Source organism: Cutaneotrichosporon oleaginosum, assembly GCF_008065305.1.
Source record: "Cutaneotrichosporon oleaginosum strain ATCC 20508 chromosome Unknown ATCC20508_contig01, whole genome shotgun sequence".
NCBI classification, from domain to species: Eukaryota; Fungi; Basidiomycota; class Tremellomycetes; order Trichosporonales; family Trichosporonaceae; genus Cutaneotrichosporon; species Cutaneotrichosporon oleaginosum.
The window spans coordinates 3,085,266-3,103,504 of NW_027072170.1; the positions used below are offsets into that span (position 1 = coordinate 3,085,266).

Genomic DNA, 18,239 nt, shown 5'->3' on the forward strand with positions numbered 1-18,239 from the left:
GAAAGCCAGTACAGGGGCTTTTAGAAGCGGCGGCTGCAGTACAGACACACCCAATGGCCGTTGTACATGGTGGGAACGCACTCGACTGAAATCAGCTTGCGTCCGTTGTCCGACCACCTCCACCAATCGACTCAATTGCCACCCATCACTCGTCCGTATGTACTCACACCCGCGGTTGTCTCCCACGAGGTTGCCGCTGCACGAGCTGTTGTGAAGAAGTGGTGTGGGCTGAACGAGCTTCATGTTGGATTGAAGGGAAGGGAATGCGGAGTAAGCAGGGGGTGGTTGGTTGAGAGTGTTGGTTAAGAGGTGTAGATGGGTGGACAAGGCTGGACGCCTGACTTCCTTATGTATGCGTTGGGACTCGTGCAAGATCGTTACGGAGCTTGGCACACGATGTGCGGAAGGCATCACATAAAGGAGGTCGAGTCGTCGAGCAGTGTGGTGGCGGCAGCCACCCCTTCGCGCCGTCACATGTGGGGCGTGAGGTGCAAGGCAGTCAGCGCACCCAACTTGAAGTGGTAATGCAGATGTGTACCGCAACTGGCAGGTCCTAAGCCTACACAGATCACCTCGCGGAGCTTTGAGGGCAGAGCGCACCGATGGCGTGCCCTTGTCCGTGCGCTGCAGCCGCCGATTCGGAATGTTGCTCTGCCCTCGCCGCTGGCCGACAACGCCGCGGAGGCATCACGGCACCACGTTTTATTCCTTTGTGGCTGATGGTCGTGGAGCGGTGCGGCATCGCTTCCTCGCGGCGGGGGAGGGCAGCGATCTTCCCCCACCAGACAGCGGACGACTGACAGGACACGGGTGCAGTAATTGCATTCGCCCCGACCTCATATTGTTTCATCCACGCTATCGCACTTGGGGTGACCTTCGCTCCAAGTCACGTCTTACGCTCCACCGTCTGTCCACAGAAGCGGCAAACGATCTGGCCGTCGTGGCGCGTATGGGGCCAACAGGCGTCTGCGGTCAGCGTGACTGTCGCCGCTGGGCGACATACTCCCGCGATTAACGCCGACCACGCTCCCACCGCAGTATACGATCTTCATGATGGTGGGTGGAGAAGTGGTGGTGAGAGTTGTGAGGGGATCCGACGGGCGTCACTCGGACCTCGTTCCATTTTAAGTCGTGGTGAGGCGGTGTCCACCCGACCGGCATGTCCAGGTGTTCCAAACCCCATCAACTCGAAGCGGGCAGAACCCCGACTCCGTGCGCCCAAGAAGCGCTCTGCTTCCAGCACGGCCGCTTGGTGCAGCGCTACAGCACGACGGTCGTGACTCATTGCCGGCACCACAACTGTGATCGGCCGCTGGTTACACACACTCTGTACCCCAAAGTAGGAATGGCATGACGCCGACCGCTCGGCCCGAAGTCTGCGTGTTAGGCGGCGAGGAGGTGGTCGTATTCGCAAAGGGGCACGTTAGGAGTCAGTCACGTCACGAGCGCCACCACCGATCTCACCCCCGGTAGCAGGCCACACCCGGCTCGGCCGGCTTGTACAGCTTGGCCTCCCAGAGTTCAGAGTGAGGTGTCACTCACATGACAGCACATTCCTCGGTGCCCCAGCTGGACAGGTTGTGGGGTATGCACATTGTCGAGGTGCTGACGCGGCCACGATCACGGCCACGGGATGCATGCTTCCGAAATTCGCCACCTGCGCCCCAAGCTTTTTGCAAGTACGTCATCATCACACGGGCGATGCTCTCCGCGACTGTTGCGTTAGTTTCCGCTTCTACTGGCACGGGCGAATACATCTAACGCTTCGCCCCCCTGTGGCCGGTTGCCCCCGGCATAGATCGTTTAGAGCGAGGGAACGCCTTCAGGTTATGAGGTTCGGAGCGACCTGGAAAGATGAATCGGGACGACTCGGGTCAGCATGGGACATCCCCCGCTAGCCGCTAATGATTATTGGCGATACACAGAATTGGCTGCTTCAGATTTAACAAAATGCTATGAAATAGGAGGATCGATGTCGCTCCACTCTCACAGAACCCAGCTAACCCTGCCAATGAAGTGGGCCGCACAACAGTCACGTAAAGCACGACTAGGACGGACCGGAGGATAGGGTCATTATAGACTTCCCCTCCTTGGAACGGGGAGTGCCACTAAACTGGAGAGATGATACGAAAACCCAAAAACACGTGGCTCCTTCGGAGAATGATACTCCGCGGTGGCGTCGTAAGCTCCCGAACTTTGAATCCACTTTCTTTCAGCCAAAGACGTTCTTGAGGACTTCCAACACCCATGTGTTCTGCCCAGTTTTTTCGTCAAGGGTGTCGTGGCGGAGTGGTTAACGCGATTGACTAGAACCCAGTGAGCTGTTCTACATATCAATTTCCTTCGGGAGCGCCTGTTCGAATCAGGTCGACATCGTTTTGTTGTCGGTTTGTCTTAGACTGTGCAAACTCGCAGCTGCCAGCGCTCCTGACCATTTTGACAATCGCGTTATCGTCAGGAGCTCTTGCAGCGGTATGATGGCGGTGTTATACAGGGTCTAAACGCCAGATCTCGACTTTAGCTGCATTTTTCGTTTCCTGGTTCGCCAGTCCGACCACGACATGCTAGCCTTCTGTCAGCTCAGAGCTTATGCCACTCACTGATGTCAGGAGTGTCGTAAGAAGATATGCCAAGAACACGATGGCAACGGCCCAGTCCACGGAGACAAGATTATACACGGGCTTGAGATCGTCTGGTTCCATGAGATTGTCAAGCTCGAGGTCATCCAGTGCCATTGCGAAGAACGCTGTTTTCCAAATCTCGTAGTCTGTTGGTAGGGTAGACGATCCTATGTTAAGGAAGCCGAGCAGCCCCAAGCCGGACCCCATACCCAATGTGATGCCATGGTTGATCCAATGCATCGGCCCGACGAAATGGTATCGGATGAGTGATTGACAAGCACACAGGATGAGTATACTGCCTGCGACTGGATACAGCCACAATGACCCCCTGTACGCTTCGGAAAGTAGTTGATGGCGATACTTGGTCGCATAAAAGTATGCCGTGTTGTTTGCGGGAGGGGTCACATCGCTGAGCGCGATGGACGTCAGGTTGACGTATGTCGCCTTGGCTGAGTCAGGGATGGTCATGAGCGCAGACTAAGGTCAATTAGATACAGCTCACAACATACCTGCGCTGACTTCTGGTATGTTTGTCCGGCATACTGCCAGATCTGGGTCAGGATGTTGCGTTGATTGGACTCGGAAACATTCAAAATGGATCGTGTGAGGTACGAAAGTCCGGGTCGAGGTCGAGGCGGGAGAGGAGCGTCGAGAGCTTCTGCGTCGCGTCCGAATCAAGCAATGCGTCAACGTCGATTGCGTCATCCAACTGCGTGAGGGACGCGACTGCAAGGTTCAAGGTTCCATTTGTACATAAGCGTTGCCACACGATCCATACCATGATTCCAGACGGAAATGCCGGACATGTTCTAGCGTAAGAGGTGCGCATAAGTCCGCTTACAGTGATCACCGCGTACAGGAGGAAGATGCCGAAGTGCAGCAACCAGTGCAGATACTCCCATATGGCGGTGCGCGCCGGGTCAACGTTGTCCGCCATGCGCAAGAAGGAGAAGAGGAAGCCCCAAAGGCAGTAGAGAATTCCAATAGCTGCGGTTAGGACCGAGCTCAGGAAGGACACCTCACCAACGAGGACCTGGCCAAACAAGGCCGCAGTCACCTGATCCCATGCGCTGAGCGACCGCTGGAAGAAGAGCGCGAGATGATTCACGCCCTCCCCACTGTCTGTTAGCTGGCACCAAGTTTAACCACCCACGTGATCACCAGCGTGAGCGTCCCGTAACGATCGGCGATGATGCCACCATCGGCATCATCAATCCAGCCTAAAGTGACGACCAGAATGGAGGCCGCGGATGCTGACAAAAATGTCTCCGAAGAGCACGCCGATCTTTGCCATTTGCCAAGGACATCGCATTGGAGTGGGCGGGTATCACAATCGCGGCCAGCACTATAGCGGCATCTAGAATGTGGCTCCCCACCTGCCAGCGGAGGCCATGGGTCGGTCGCCTCGCCCGGCGTGCAAGGAAGCTGGCTACCGTTAACAAAGTAACCAAGCTCACATACCCAGAGCGTACTGCCCAGCAAGGATTACGCGTTGCACAACCACTGCCCTTGCAACCGTGAGGAAGCTGTTATGCGCTTGGACTAATCGTTAGTGTCGCTTTGCATAATCTTACCGTGCGCCACCCGCTCTGCAGGGTTATCGCGCAGGCCTCCCGGAATATAGCGGGGCTTAACGATCTTGGCAAGGTTCCACTTGCCACTGGCGGCTTCAATAAACACAAATAGCAGAACATGCACTCCCTTCAGGAGCCGGTGTACTCTGTCGTCCATTTCGTAGCGCCCGTCGTAGTGCAGCTGACTGGTCCACATCCACTGAATGATAGTAAAGTATGCGAGGAAGTCCGGGATCTCGGCGGGGGTGTTCAGGTCGTGTGAGGTGGCAAACACGGACAGCACCGCTGCGACCGCAAGGTCTTTCGTCAACACTGACGCGGAATATCTCACCAAAAAACAGTTTCAGCCACTCATTGGGCTGCCGGCCATCGCGCACCCACGGCGTTGCCGGGTTGCGCGAGGGGAAGCAGAACCAGGGCAAGCTAGTGATTTCCTTATGTATCCTCTTGCTCATCAGTCGGCGCATGGGTGGCTGCAGTGGCTCCAGTTCAGCGACGGGGTAGAAACCGCCTGACAAAAACCGAGCTGTACTGAACTCAGCTACTTGGCAACAAGGAGTGCTCACCAGTCATTATCTGGGCTCGCTGCACTGCTCCGGTCATTCAGCTTCTTCTCGACAGCTTCATGCGCGACAGTTCTTGCCGAGGAGCGCCTTGGTAAAAGTTGTGGGCCGGGCCTCGATGTGGACGCGTAATGACCCACGTCATGCTCGAGCAGCTCCTCCTCCTCCGGCGCAGTGTCCAGCCGCGAGCTAGTGTCGGGCGCATGATCTTGCCTTTGATTGTTTTGCTCGAGCATTTCGTACACCTCCGTGGAAGCCCCCGACTGCATGAATAGTGAAAGTTGTAGGAAGTTCATGCGGAATACCCACAATGTCAGGATGGATAGCGCGGCTGCAATAGCCCGAGACAACCCATGTGCTGTACCGGCAGGGAGCAGCACCATCAACCTATAGTGGCAGTACCGAGGCTGGTGGTTACCCCATGGTGTAAGTGGCCTTCAAGTCAATCTGCTCGAGACATACTGAGGTCGTGCAACTGCTTACGAGCTGCAGTCTTTCAAAAAGTCCGAGTGACGAAGTTCTGATCCTTTTGGTCGGTCTTGGTCAATGGCGGCCCGATACATCACCAACTCTGAAGTACGATTGCATCTATCATAACACCCAAAAAGTTCCAAGTCCAACTAAGCCTTCTCATTCTCCACTGCGGACCCAATCGCCTCCTTCTCCTCGTCCGCGCTCGTCGCATTCCGCGCCCGGCGGTCGGATCGTGCTACAGCGTACCAGGTGAGGAGAAGGGACGCGATCGTCCCGGAAAGAAGACCAATCGAAACGCAGTACGACACGCGGTACGTCGGCCCAAACTTTAGGTTGTAGATCTGGGGGCCAACAATACCCATGAGCTGACACGCTGCGTTAGTTGTGCCGATAGCGAGTCCAGCAGCGGTTGTGCCCTTCGTCGCACGAATACGTTCAGGCCAAATGATTGGGAAGAAGCTTTGCCCGGCGGCGGTGGCGACTGTAACGAGGATGTACTTGCCGACTGGATTCTTGATTGTCACGAGGAGGATGAAGCAGATGATTTGAACAGACTCGAGGGCGATGCCGGCCGTCCATGCGTTGATGATACGTTTCTGCACCAAAAGCGACAGAGAGAGCAAGATGACGAAGACAAGCGTGTATGGCGGCATCGTCATCACCTGCGCAATGGCGGTGGTAGTCATGCCGAGGTCGTAGATCACGGATGGCAAAACGAAGGAGATGCCCCAGCCACCGATGCCATGGGTGATCCAGATCAGAAGGAAGGGCACAAAGGAGGGGTCGGTGACAAGGCCCTTGATCTGCGCCACGGAGAACTTCGCGTCCATCGTTGGTGCATCGTCAGAAAGGTGGGAGACGATGGCATTCTTTTCTTCTTCGTCCAGGAACGTCGCGGTTTCGGGGTCTGCTATTAGCTAAGCCTGGGCAAAGACTCACAGTTCGGGAGCCAGAAGAAGGTCACGACTGCGCAGAGAATGGCGGGAATACCCTCAAGGATGAACATCCACCTCCAGCCTGCGAGACCGCTAACACCGTTCATGAAGCTGATGGCGTATGCGAGGAGGCCACTGATTGTTCCTGAGAACATGCCGCACGCATAGAAGAAGGCGATGCGAACTGGCATCTTGTCAGGCGAGTACCAGAACGACAGGTGGTAGAGTACTCCGGGGTAGAAGCCGGCCTCGGCGAGGCCTAGGAAGAAGCGGCAGGCCAGGAGGCCTGCGTAGTTTTGGGTGGCACCCTGACACATGGAAATAATACCCTGCCGTCAGCACTGCCACACTGCTGACACGCACCCATGTGAGCATGATCCGGCTCATCCACTTGCGTGGGGTGAAGGCCTTGAGCGCAAGCGTGGATACAGGCTCGAAGAACATGTATGGATAGTAGAAGATGGAGAGTGCCCAAGCCCACTGTTGCGGGGTAAGATTACCCAGTTGGCGCTTGATGTCGGTCTTCTCCTCAAGGTTCATGATTGCCGTGTTGCTGATGTTGCCCACGTGGATGCGCATGATGAGGTACACAAACGAGTACCAGATGAGAAGACGCTTGTCGAGCTTGCGGTGCGCACGTTGGAGTACCGCAGCGTCGACCTTGGTCTCGACTGAGGCCGACTCATTCGCGGATCGGACAGAGAGTGCTGGTGACAATTTTGAGTCGGACATGGCTGACTGATTTTGATCTCTTGTGTGGGAAACCTCCTCTTCTCGCCGTCCCTGCATTATATTCTGCAACATCCAGGCACTCTTTTGACAGTATGCGCGGCCCAAAGCACGTTACAGACGAACGCAAGCTCGTTCCAAAAACGTTGCGATCAGAGAAGAGGCGCGAATTCACAGAGTGGGAGCCGCCAAGAGGAATGCCAATCTAACGTCATTAGTTTCCGACAACCTTATTTGTCCATCGCATGGTGGCGCACTTTTAATCTCCTAATCTGAGTCCGCCCCTCAACTCCATCGCTATCAATGGCGACATCGCATACCATTATGGTGTGTCACTACCGGGCAACACCGATGCCGCGGGTCGAAAGGTCCGTTTGCCGACACATCTTCACTGCATGCTGGACGAGGCGGGGCTCGGCCGACGCCGAGATATGTTGGAAAAGCCAAGGGATGCGGACTCGGCATGACGGCGTTGCGATGTCCGTAGAGCCTGTTGGGTGGCTAAGAGCTTTCTGATGTGAGAGTACAGGTAATCACAGCAGAAGGCGTGCTCGCCACTGCTCCACCGACCCCCTCCACTATCCAGCGTCCACCGTCCACCCCGTCCACCGGGCCTACCTTCGGCATACTGACATAGTATTTATGTTGGCGCTGCGCAACTAATGGCGACTCACCAACTCATCATGCCCGTCGCTGTCGAAAACGTCCCCACTCCACCCATCCTGCCCAAGTGGCAACGACCAGCCAAGACCACTGCAGACCTTCCATGGGCGAATCTTAAGGTACTCGACATCTCCAGGTTTGACCAACCGGGAGGCAAAGAGGCACTCGCAGAGGAGCTGCGTGAAGCAGTAAGCGGAGATATCGGCGACGCCGTTGACCTCAGGTCCACACCACGGGCTTCTTTGCCCTCACCAACACAGGCTTCGCGCCAGACGAAGTGCAGCGGCAGTATGACATTGGGCAGAGCTTCTTCAACCTTCCTCCTGAGGAGAAGGGGCTAGAGAAGTATCGCGTTGATTTTGGCCGGGGCAACTACTTCGGGTACAAGCCGGTACGCCCCCCGCATCATTTGCGCTGACAACAGCCATTTGAGAAGACCGTGTACGACACCGAGGTGCTGGACAATGTGGAGTCGCTCAACGTGCCGAAGTTCATCCCCGCCAACGAGGGAGAGCCATTCCACCCGCACCTGAACGTTGCCAAGGCCGAGATTGAGGCGTTCTCAAGGAAAGCCCTTGCACTCGGCTCCAAGGTATTCCGCCTGTTTGCCCTCATTCTTGAGTTGCCCGAGGACTACTTCTCCTCGCGGCACGAGTACGAGGACGCATCCGAGGATCACCTGCGGTATATGACCTACCACCCTCGCTCGAAGGAGGACGACGCCAAGGTCGACGGCTGCTGGTCTCGCGCACACACCGACTTCGGCTCGCTCACTCTGCTGTGGTCTCAAGACATTGCGGGCTTGCAGATTAAGACAGACAGCGGCGAGTGGAAGTACGTTCCCCCCGTAGACAACGGCATCATCTGCAACGTCGGCGACACGCTTCAGTTCTGGTCGGCAGGTTACCTGAAGAGCACTGTCCACCGTGTTATTCGCCCGCCAGAGGACCAGGCCCACCTCTACCGCCAGGGTCTTTTCTACTTTGTGCGCCCAGGTAATCAAGTGGATATCGCCCCCGCGCAGAGTCCGCTTCTGGAGCGCCTTGGATTGGTAAAGAAGGAGGAAGGGGAGAAGAAGGTGGTCACGGGGCTCGAGTATGTGCGCGCACGGGTCAAGAATTACCACGACGCACCGTCATACAACAAGAGGCAAGGGAAGACGTTCAAGGTTGGAGATTTGGAGATTGAGGATGAAGCATCGTAGGTGCTGTATATATTATGCATGAGGTCTGTGATGATAATGGAGATCCAGCGGTGCGAGGCAGAGTCGAGTCTAGACGCATCCGAACCGGGATACTCAGATATTTGCAAGTGACTTGAGCAACCTTGTGGCAGGTGTCAATTGGGATGTACTGGAGGCTACCACTCGATCCGGCAATACGGGCAGTAGGCGGGAGCGTTTGGGTCCACGGGAACTACGACAGAACAGGGCTCTGATGTTAGGCGTGCGAGGAAAGACGTACTGAAAATGTTCTGGCCGTTGTTAGCACCAGGGCAGAGACGCTCAGACTTGGGGTCCATTTCAAAAGTGAACCTGAGAGTGAGATGGTGGGAGGTTAGTGTAGAGGTGTTGAAGTAGGAGTATGAGGTGGTTGAAGGTGGCGGGTCGAGAGGAGGTGTTGAGGGTCTATATGCTGCTCACGCGTAGACGGGATGTGGATCGCGATGTGTAGGGGACAAAATAGACGTCAACGTCTCGCACCCGTGGTGGTGACTAAATCTCCATGTTTACAGGGGACTAGCAAATGCGAACTGCCACTCTCAATAAGCTAATTGTCTCGCCTTCTTTGTTTCCGGAAAAACTAACAATCACACTACATCAGCATGTCTCCTGCCTACACGGTTTCATCAACGCACTCGGGGCACACCGTCAATTGTGCCGACAAAGGTCTAATCTGGATATCGTGATGGGACTTGTACATCCCCGAAATACCGAACTCATTCGCACCCGATCTATCAACGTCCTCGCACCTCTCTTCGACAGAGGCGCCACGCCGGCCTGTCCTAGCTAAGCGACAAGTAGCGTTGGCGCAGCGACTTTGTGCTGTTCTTGTTTTGAGTTCCCACATTCATCCTCACAGCGCCCTGTTTAGCCGTCCTCTTCTCTAGCTTAACTCTGCGGCGCGCCCAGGTCTACTCACAACATCCCATGCAGGTTTAACGCCTTGAGTCGACTCTTGCGTCGCCTCCCGTGCAATTCAATACGCTCGAGGAGTTGCCGCTCACTTTCCTCTGCCTCAGTCGTCGCAACATCATACCGCAAAAGATATGACTTTGGCCGGCGGAGACGGAGGCGCGTAGAAGGTTTAGGGGGTTTGCTCCTTGGATCCTGAGCAGGGGTCTTGTTGTAGCGGAGAGAGGAGGACTCTATACCCTCTCTGGGCATTAGGGAAGAGCGCCGAGGGGCGGGTGAACCGGGAACGCCTCCCCGGTAACTGCTCGGTGTCGAAGGCAGTGGGCGGTCGGACAGACTCGGGAGCACCGCGCGCTTCTTCTCCTTCGATGTTAGGCGGGGGCGTGGAGCACTGTCGCTTGGCCGCTTTGCAAATTTGGCTCGCAGCGACTGCAGAGATGCGGCGGGGCGCAGAGCCCCAAGACTTTGGATGCTGCGGAGGGTGCGTGCAACGCGCCCGACGGTTTGCCCCGTTGAGTCTAGGAAGTGGGCTGGGCGTTGCGCAACGGGGGCGGCATACTCCTCCGCCAGAGTCCTGGGCGCGGAGCCAGACTTTGCAAGCACAGGGGCAGGCACTTTTGTCTTGGGAGTGGCAGACAGCGGCGTGTGCGGCCAGGTGATGACGGAGCCATGCGAACCGGCTTCGCGACGTCCTGCGCCGTACCCATCGCTGCTGACGGGGATTCGCGTCTGGCCGTCGTACGTCCCCTCGTGCGTCCCCTCGTGCGTCCCCTCGTGCGTCCCCTCGTGCGTCCCCTCGTGCGTCCCCTCGTGCGTCCCCTCGTGCGTCCCCTCGTGCGTCCCCTCGTGCGTCCCCTCGTGCGTCCCTCCGAGCGAGATAGCGTCCATATCATTCAGAAATAGTCCCACACCTGCCACGGACGGCACGGATGGGAGTGAGAGGAGCGAGCGCGAGTGCTGCAGACTCTGGGTGTCAAGATCATGCAGCTGCGTCTTGGAAGGCAGACTGTGTCTCTTGTCAAGATGTGCAAAGCTGCCCGACCTACGTAACGCGCCCAGACCTGTGGGCGGCGCGTGAGAGGGGAGGAGAGGCGAATGTGAGCTTGTAGCGTAGCCAAGGTACGAAACGTGATGAGAAGCTGAGCCTGGGGCGGTGTCCGGCGAACTTGGGGGATTGCGTGTTAATGAGCGTTGGAATATGTAAATGTCAGGATCTGCGGCAAGTGTCTCGATGGGAGGAATGATCGGACAGCTGGCGGGCGACGAGGGCATGTCGGGCTTAGCGGGCCGTTGGAATGTGTTGGCCGAGGGAGACGGCAGCGTCGTGAGCGTCGGCACAGCGCTAACCTGCTGTAGCCGGAGCGCGAGACCCATGCTCGCATTGTTAGCCGATGCCGTGCTACGCTGTGTGCTGAAGCTTGCGGCTGTGTTGAGAGAGCGTTGGGGCGATGAGTTCGGGTGTTCGCCATAGTCTGAGTAAGGAGAGGGGGCTAGGGAGCGAGAGTACGACGGCGACAGGGTCAGTGGGCGCCCGATGGGCGTGAACTCGATCGAGTCCTCCGTCGTAAAGCTCAGCTGGCGTGTAGGCGTAGAGGGGGCGGCTAAAGCCGGGCGCAGAATCTCAATACTGGGACGCTCCCTCGCCTTCTCCGTGCTTTGAGAACCGAAGCTCGGGCGCGTGTATACACGGTCAGTGCTGAAGCTTGTGAGTGGGGGGCGCGGGGTGGCGAACGATGCATTGGGTGAGCTGAAGCTGGCTTGAGTAGTGCGCTCCGTCCTCTCCGTGCTGAAACTCATGGTCGGATACGATCGCGGGGTGAGATACGATGCCCCGGGCGAGCGCTCATAGTCGCTGGAGGAAGACTGCCATCTCTCCTTGCCCGATCCGTTCAGCGACAAGCTGCTTGTTGAAAGCGTGGATGATGAGTGAAGATGAGACGAGCCCTCAGCGGAGACGTCGGCGTCCGCGCCTGACATGGAGCTTTCATCTTCCTCGAGCACAGATTGGAGGGAGGATGTGGACGGGCGACGCTCACCCTCATCCTCGCTTGCGCGCGCCTTGCCTTTTCCTTTGCCCTTTCCCTTGACCCACTCCTTGCCTCTCTCCTTGCTCGAGTTCGCGTGCCGGCTCTCCTCCACGCTTGCGCGTTTGTTGCTAAGGCTCTCCAGGTCCTCCCACTCGCTGTCGGAAAACGCATTGTCCAGAGAAGGGAACCACGTTTTGAGCGCGCTCACAAGTGTTCCTATATCTCGCCGATCGTCGACAGCTACCCAGTCATCCCAGTTTTCGCGGCGGGGATGATGTGCCGACGCGTTGAGATTCAGTGGCTGGGAGGAAGCGCCATATCGCGCTATCGTCAGCACCGCCGGAAAAGTTACACACTGGTCAAGAGGCGGAGGTTCATGGGCGCACGCTGCACAGCGATGCCGCCATTTCGGCGTCTGGTGCGCCTTCCCATGTTGGGTTGATGGGTGATGGGTCAGATGAGGTGAGGCGTGAAATCTGCATGATGAAGAAGTGATGTGAGGTGCATGTCCCACTCGCCGCTCGGACCAGGACTGGGAACTCCTCCCTTCTTGCACGCGCTTGGACCACGCGGTATTTGGGGGTGCTGAGGTTAGTCACGACATGGGGGGATGAGTGAGTATTGCAGCTCCAGATGTGTGATGCGAGGGAGGAGTTGGAGCTCAGAAATCAGAAGGAACCCCCTGGACGCCAGTCTGCACTCCACTGGTCACTTGCTTTGACGCCGCGCAATGGAATGGATGTAAAATGTCGTAACGTGCGTTCTTCACCTCCACGCAGAGACAGCCGCAGCTGCTCCGATGCGATTGCCAGTGCGCAAAGCGAGATGCTTCCCGACCACCTGTGCCCTTGAGGATTTGCTAGCCCAGCGCATTTGTCAACACCTGATCACAGGTGAGTGTAGAAGTACCGGTGGGTTCATGCCATTCACTTCAGGCAAGGGGGGGACAGGGGGGAACTGGAGAGAGTGAGTGAAGGTCAGAAGGGAGAGAGATTCCACCTCGGCGGCGTTGCGCACCATGCCCCACTTTCATTTGATCCCGCACCTCCACTCGACACAGCCAGGCTGTGTTGTTGTTGTTCGCCAACTTGCATACCGCGTAATATCATTGCAATGGGGCTGTTCCCCCTCGCCCCCACTTCAACGTCGACATTCACGCTCCCCCCACTCGAGGAGGACGCGCCGGGCGCCGAGCGCCTCCTCGGCACACTCGGACGACAAGCATTATCTATCCCAGCTTTCTCCCTACTCAAGCCGGCCATCCCCAAAGAAACCTCTCTTCCCTCACTGCCTGCTATTGACGAGCTTGACCTAAGCGTCGGCGATGGAATTTTCCCCGCCCTTGATGTGGGGGTATACGATGCCCCGCTGGCGGAAGAAGATGAAGATAGTCCTACGTCATCTACTGCGCTGAAGCGCGGCGTGGAGACATGGCGCGCCGCCGCCGATCCTGTCGCAGGTCCGTCGCGTACACAGGTGCGTGCACACATGACGAGCGGCATCTGCTAATGCCAGCCACTGGCTTGGGATAGGGAACATGCACACTTTCTCTCAGAGTCGCCAGCGTTTGAGGCGCTGCTGACCGCGTGAGCTCTGGTCAACTTTCTGCAAGCTAATTCCAGCTCCGAGCCGCCCCTCGCCCTCCCCAAACTCCGGCCTCCGACAACCGCGGCGCCATCTCCTGGCCGATCCGTCCTTGACCTTCTCATGCGTGCCACGCTAGGAACAGCGCTCAGCGGTACCGTGCGCTGGTCTTCGCGAAGTGGCGGGTTTGTGTACTCAGACACTGGTGCACGGCCATCTGGTATTGAGCGACGAACCGCGGTATCGTCAGTCATGCATGGCGCCGACGAGCTTATGACAGTGTGATGGACGAGTTTCTTGCGATTGGGACCGCCGTTCGACGGCTCGAGATCATTGTGTCAGAACACAGGGCTACGTAAGTCGCTTGCCTGCCTTCCCTCACCTACCTTCTTGAACATGCCCCTCTGACAGCAGACCTCTCACACCCACCCATCACGCTCTCTTCTATACTCTTTCCACCATCTTGACTTACGTCAAGGACCGACTCGCTGCCGGCGTCGAGGCGGCGGTTCGGAAACAGGATCCCAGCGCTCCGTGGCTACGCCGCAGCACGGCATTGGCGGGCACTCGCGAGTTGACAACCACGCTGTGCGAGGTTATGTGCTGGGTGAGGCGATCCGCGTCTCCACTAACTCCAGCCCATTAACACAGCCAAACCCGTCGGGCTGCCAGCACGACCCGCTTCAGTCCTCTCCCTTTTACACGCACATCTTGTTGCGAATCTTTCGACCGCCAGCGCCGAGCAGCAGCGTGGATATGTCGTGCTCTCGCTAGCATACCTTCTTTCGCACGCATCAAAACCCTTCATTGATCTTCTGCATCAGTGGATTGGGCTTGCAAACGATTCACGCACGGAGGAGTGTGAGGATCCCGAGGCGCAGCCTTGGGCTGACCTCGGCATCACTCGTATACCACTGCCACCCGTCGATGGACAAGATGTGCGATGGGATTACACCTTCTCCGCACGCCGCATGCCCGCGTTTGTTCCTCGCAACGACCGGCGCACACTGTTCGAGGCGGGGCGCAGCTTGCGCGCGCTGCGGGAGGCATCGAAGGGGCTTCATCCGCTATGCTCGACCGATTGGCCCCTCCGTGCGTCTTGGGGATGGGGGCGCGTGAATGAGTAAGACGTATTGACAAATCTCACTAATCTGCCACAGACAGCCCAATGACGTGCGCGCGCATGTCCGCCGCGTGCAGCGCGAGATTGAACACTGGCGCGGCGCTTCGGGCGTTCGGACGCGCACGATCTCAGCATCATCGCTTGGCAGTCTCAATTCGAGGCGGCGTGCTGCACATACTCCAACTCCTCCCTCCTCGCGTGGCGCGAGTGCCCCATCGTCACCGGTCAAGACCAAGGCAGGGAAGGATAAGGACAATGACTTCTGGGCCGTGTTCGATCTGCCTCCTGGTGGTCATATGGAACGCAATAGTGCGACCTCACTGTGGGCGCCTGCCCCGCTCGTCGAGCTCGACGCGTTCGTGCATCGGCATTCTGATCCGAACGAGCCACTCCTCCCACATGATTCGCCCACGCTCGAGCTGTACATCTCCACTCATCTTCTTGCCCCTTTACTCGCCCATTCCGCACTTATCTCTCGCTCCCTTGTCTCCCTATACATCGACGACCTCCACTTCCTCGATCATCTTGATGTGCTGAGGGCGTTTTGGCTTGGCGGCGATGCCGGATTTGCTGAACGAGTCGGCTCCGCGCTCTTTGGCAAGGGCCAAGCTGGCGTTGGAGAGGCGCTGGGACTGGGACGACGCGCGCGCACTCGCGCTCGCTTGGGTCTCGATGGAGACGTCGTCGCGATGCCGGAGGGCGAGTGGGGCGTGGGGCTCGGCCTCGGCCTAAGTGACCGCAGGAAGTGGCCACCAGGCGGCTCTGAGCTGACCTATGCTCTTCGTACGGCACTGCTTGACGATGAGATTGTCAACTTGTGCCACCGAGGTCCCGTCTGGGAGAATCTCGAGGATCGGGTTTCATTCGCCGTCCACTCTCGTCCCGATGAGGCGGAGGGCGGGCGACGAGCACGCTGGCTCAATCCTCAAGCCATTGAAGCACTCGACTTCCTTTACTTGGCCTACTCACCACCGACCGTGATCGCCAATCTGCTTCCAGCAAGCATTATGGAGAAATACCAGCGCGTGCATAACCTCTTGCTGCGGCTTTCACGTGCCGATGCGGTACTGCGTCTGCTATACTTCTCCGTGCTCCGTCCGTCGGCTGCACAAGTTGGCGGGCCCCTCAACACGGGTGTGGACAGCAAGTACAATCGCACAAAGACCCAGATCGGATCATCATCTCGAGCGCAGCTTGGCCCATTCCATGTCGGCTCGGAGGCAGAACAGATGGCCCTGTTTCTCCGCTACGAGATGTCTTGGTTCATCTCCACGTTGAGCCGGTACGTGCTTGACACAGCTGTCGGCCAGAACTGGGATGTGATGCGCCGCCGCCTGGACAAGCTACGCCGCCGGGCAGCTATGGCCACGGGCACCGACTCGCGCCCAATGACACCAGCTGCTGAGTACGACGACGACTATGAGGACCTCGATTTTGAGCTTGACGAGGCGGTAGGTGACGCCGAGGACGAGGGAACGGCTCAACTTGGCGCTCTGTCGCAACTGCAGTCTGCGCACTCGCTAGTGCTGTACCACAACATCATCCTGAACCGAATACTTCGTGCATGTTTGCTCAGTGACAAGCCAGGGCACCAAGTCACGTTCAAGATCCTCATGTCGCTACTCTCTCTCATTCTCGACCTGGCAAAAACAGTCGCTGAGGTGGAGCGGAAGACAATGACTGTTGAAGACGCTGCGCTTCACGTGTCGACAATTCGACAGGACTGGATGGACAAGAAGGCCGTTTTCGTGAGTGGCTAACTGGGAGTCGTTCGTGCGGAACGATCGCGGCAAGAACTCGACATGCTGCCCACATATATGTGGAATGAAGCGAGGCACGTACTAACGCGGCAGCTGCACGCTTTGGAACGGCTGTCCCTGCGGACGAGTACGACGCAGTCCCTTGATCGGCGGGCGGAGAAGACGCATGAAGAAGCGGATCTTCAGCTTCTTCTGGATGGAGAGGGCGACGATAGGGCGGAATCACAACACGCTGCTCCGGGCTCCGCCGAGCTCCAGGAACTGTTACTTCGGCTCAAGCTGGGGGGTGGAGCGGGCAGATAGTCTTGAGTGACAGTGAGGGTGACTGCGACCATTGCGGAGGGCGCTGTGGGGTAAGGAAGGGATTGTGAGAATGGGCGGTGGTATGACGCGGGCGCCGAAGGGCGGCGGGCGGGAGGGGTGAGACTACTGTTGTAATGTGCAGATGCCACTGGGCGTTGTATGTCTTAAAGACATGATGCGCAAGGAGACTTTGCACACGAAACAGGACTTTTGTCTTGGTATCTTGGTGGCTGGCGGGGGGGCTGACGCGTCGAGTCTGTGCACGACGTAATTATGAATGGCCACTAGGCGGGGTTACAGGCCTACTGTACAGGCTTGAACGAGAAGGGAACCAGGGGTAGGTAGCATGATTGTGGACACAATCAGCCTGTAAATTGATGTCGTCGTAATGTACTGTCGCTAATGCAGGCTGCAGGGCTCCTCAATCACAGGATGATGGGGGGTACATAGGTATTTTCTGAATTTTGATGGTGAAGAAAACACGAGGTTTGGAGAGAATTACCAGATCAGGCTAGATTTATTGGATGTAGCGGGTTCCTGGCCCGAGCAGGGCGCCCGAGTTGAGTGGCCAGCTGGCCAGCATGCGGTAGATGGGATGGCACGGATTGCTCTCTTCCCGCTCGACCCGCGGCTGATTGAGTGCCCCTTGACCTGCTGCTGCATGCTGCATGCTGCATGCTGCATGCTTCATGCTAGCCTCAGGCGATCCAGGCGAGGCGGCGTGCCGCTCTCGGCATGGATTTCAGCGACACACAGATGCTGTAATCGTGCACGTGTTCGCTGCGTGCTGTGTGCGCTGCGTGAGCTCTGAGAGAGAGAGAGGGAGAGGGGCAGAGCGGAAAGTAATGAAAATCTGTCGTCACACGGTGCATCTCGAGGCATCGGCGCGTGCACGCGTGGCTATGAGCGGGTGAGGGAACGCGCGTGTGCGCGTGCATTGACAGTCTGGCGGCTGGCGGATGAAGCATGTGAAGGCGAGGAAGTGAGATGTGGAGATGTGGAGATGAAGGAGAGGGAGATGGAGATGAGAGCGGAGGGAAATGCTGGGACGAGATGAGCGTCCCGAAGCCCGCGAGGCAACGAGGCCGCGAGACCCGCGAGACCGCGAGGCCCGAGAGGCCCGAGAGAGCGGGTGGCGGCGTGGCGGTGGCGTTTTTCGTGAATTGACCATGTTGGGAAGCTTACCGGGGCATACCGAGCCCATACCGGGCCACCGGCCACCGGGGCCATGGAGGAGACAAGCAACCTGCAATTCATAGAAGAGGGCGTCGGGTTCTGATGATTAAAATCAATCATGGTGGGTTCCAGCTGTTGATCGAGGATGGTAGAGGAGTACGCGGCGGGCGGAGGATAGTACATGCATACAGGAAAAGAGTTAATGGGGGAGGAGCTTAGTTGTGGGCTGAGGGATCGTGGCCTCGTGGGGATTGCAGAAAGGAGGGAGGGAGGAGGGCAGTTCTGAAGCACACGGGGAAGGATGAATTGCTGCAGGTTGCAGACTGGCAGACTGGCAGATGCTCAGCGGGCTTAGACAGGGAGTCTCAGGGAGCACAGGGCGTCGCTGCCGTCGATTCCATCGCAGCACATCTATGATGCCCCTGCGCAATCCCCCAGCCCCTTGTCTCCTCGGCGTGCGCTTTCCTGCCCCCCCCCCCTTCAAAGGCCTCTGAGCCAGAAGCCAGGCCCACCCGCAGCCGCCCCCCCCACACGACTGGTGCACAGCTGAGAGAGAAAGGAAAGGATTCCCCT

The 18,239-nt window shown here is 57.7% G+C and overlaps 5 protein-coding genes across 5 annotated transcripts; 2 read left to right on the forward strand and 3 right to left on the reverse strand.

Annotated features, from left to right (window-relative positions):
• Window positions 1-2,497: 2,497 nt before the first annotated feature.
• COLE_01246 (uncharacterized protein) lies at window positions 2,498-4,662 on the reverse strand (the record flags this gene model as incomplete). The annotated part of the gene is made up of 9 exons (XM_018426268.2): window positions 2,498-2,569; window positions 2,601-2,767; window positions 3,234-3,347; window positions 3,400-3,430; window positions 3,463-3,608; window positions 3,645-3,739; window positions 4,079-4,163; window positions 4,196-4,495; window positions 4,527-4,662. 9 exons carry the CDS (start codon window positions 4,660-4,662, stop codon window positions 2,498-2,500), a joined length of 1,146 nt encoding a protein of 381 aa, XP_018283073.1.
• Window positions 4,663-5,378: 716 nt separating this feature from the next.
• Window positions 5,379-6,899, reverse strand: COLE_01247 (uncharacterized protein; the record flags this gene model as incomplete). Its single annotated transcript, XM_018421072.2, has 3 exons — window positions 5,379-6,139; window positions 6,172-6,496; window positions 6,531-6,899. The coding sequence occupies 3 exons, from the start codon at window positions 6,897-6,899 to the stop codon at window positions 5,379-5,381; spliced, it is 1,455 nt and encodes a 484-aa protein (XP_018283072.1).
• Window positions 6,900-7,579: 680 nt separating this feature from the next.
• On the forward strand, window positions 7,580-8,763 carry COLE_01248 (uncharacterized protein; the record flags this gene model as incomplete). Its single annotated transcript, XM_018421704.2, has 3 exons — window positions 7,580-7,747; window positions 7,783-7,950; window positions 7,984-8,763. The coding sequence occupies 3 exons, from the start codon at window positions 7,580-7,582 to the stop codon at window positions 8,761-8,763; spliced, it is 1,116 nt and encodes a 371-aa protein (XP_018283071.1).
• A 933-nt stretch (window positions 8,764-9,696) lies between these two features.
• On the reverse strand, window positions 9,697-12,152 carry COLE_01249 (uncharacterized protein; the record flags this gene model as incomplete). The annotated part of the gene is made up of 2 exons (XM_018427311.2): window positions 9,697-12,044; window positions 12,077-12,152. The coding sequence occupies 2 exons, from the start codon at window positions 12,150-12,152 to the stop codon at window positions 9,697-9,699; spliced, it is 2,424 nt and encodes an 807-aa protein (XP_018283070.2).
• A 681-nt stretch (window positions 12,153-12,833) lies between these two features.
• Window positions 12,834-16,490, forward strand: COLE_01250 (uncharacterized protein; the record flags this gene model as incomplete). The annotated part of the gene is made up of 8 exons (XM_018420624.2): window positions 12,834-13,196; window positions 13,236-13,306; window positions 13,343-13,549; window positions 13,585-13,659; window positions 13,719-13,911; window positions 13,943-14,427; window positions 14,465-16,175; window positions 16,281-16,490. The coding sequence occupies 8 exons, from the start codon at window positions 12,834-12,836 to the stop codon at window positions 16,488-16,490; spliced, it is 3,315 nt and encodes a 1,104-aa protein (XP_018283069.1).
• Window positions 16,491-18,239: the final 1,749 nt, after the last annotated feature.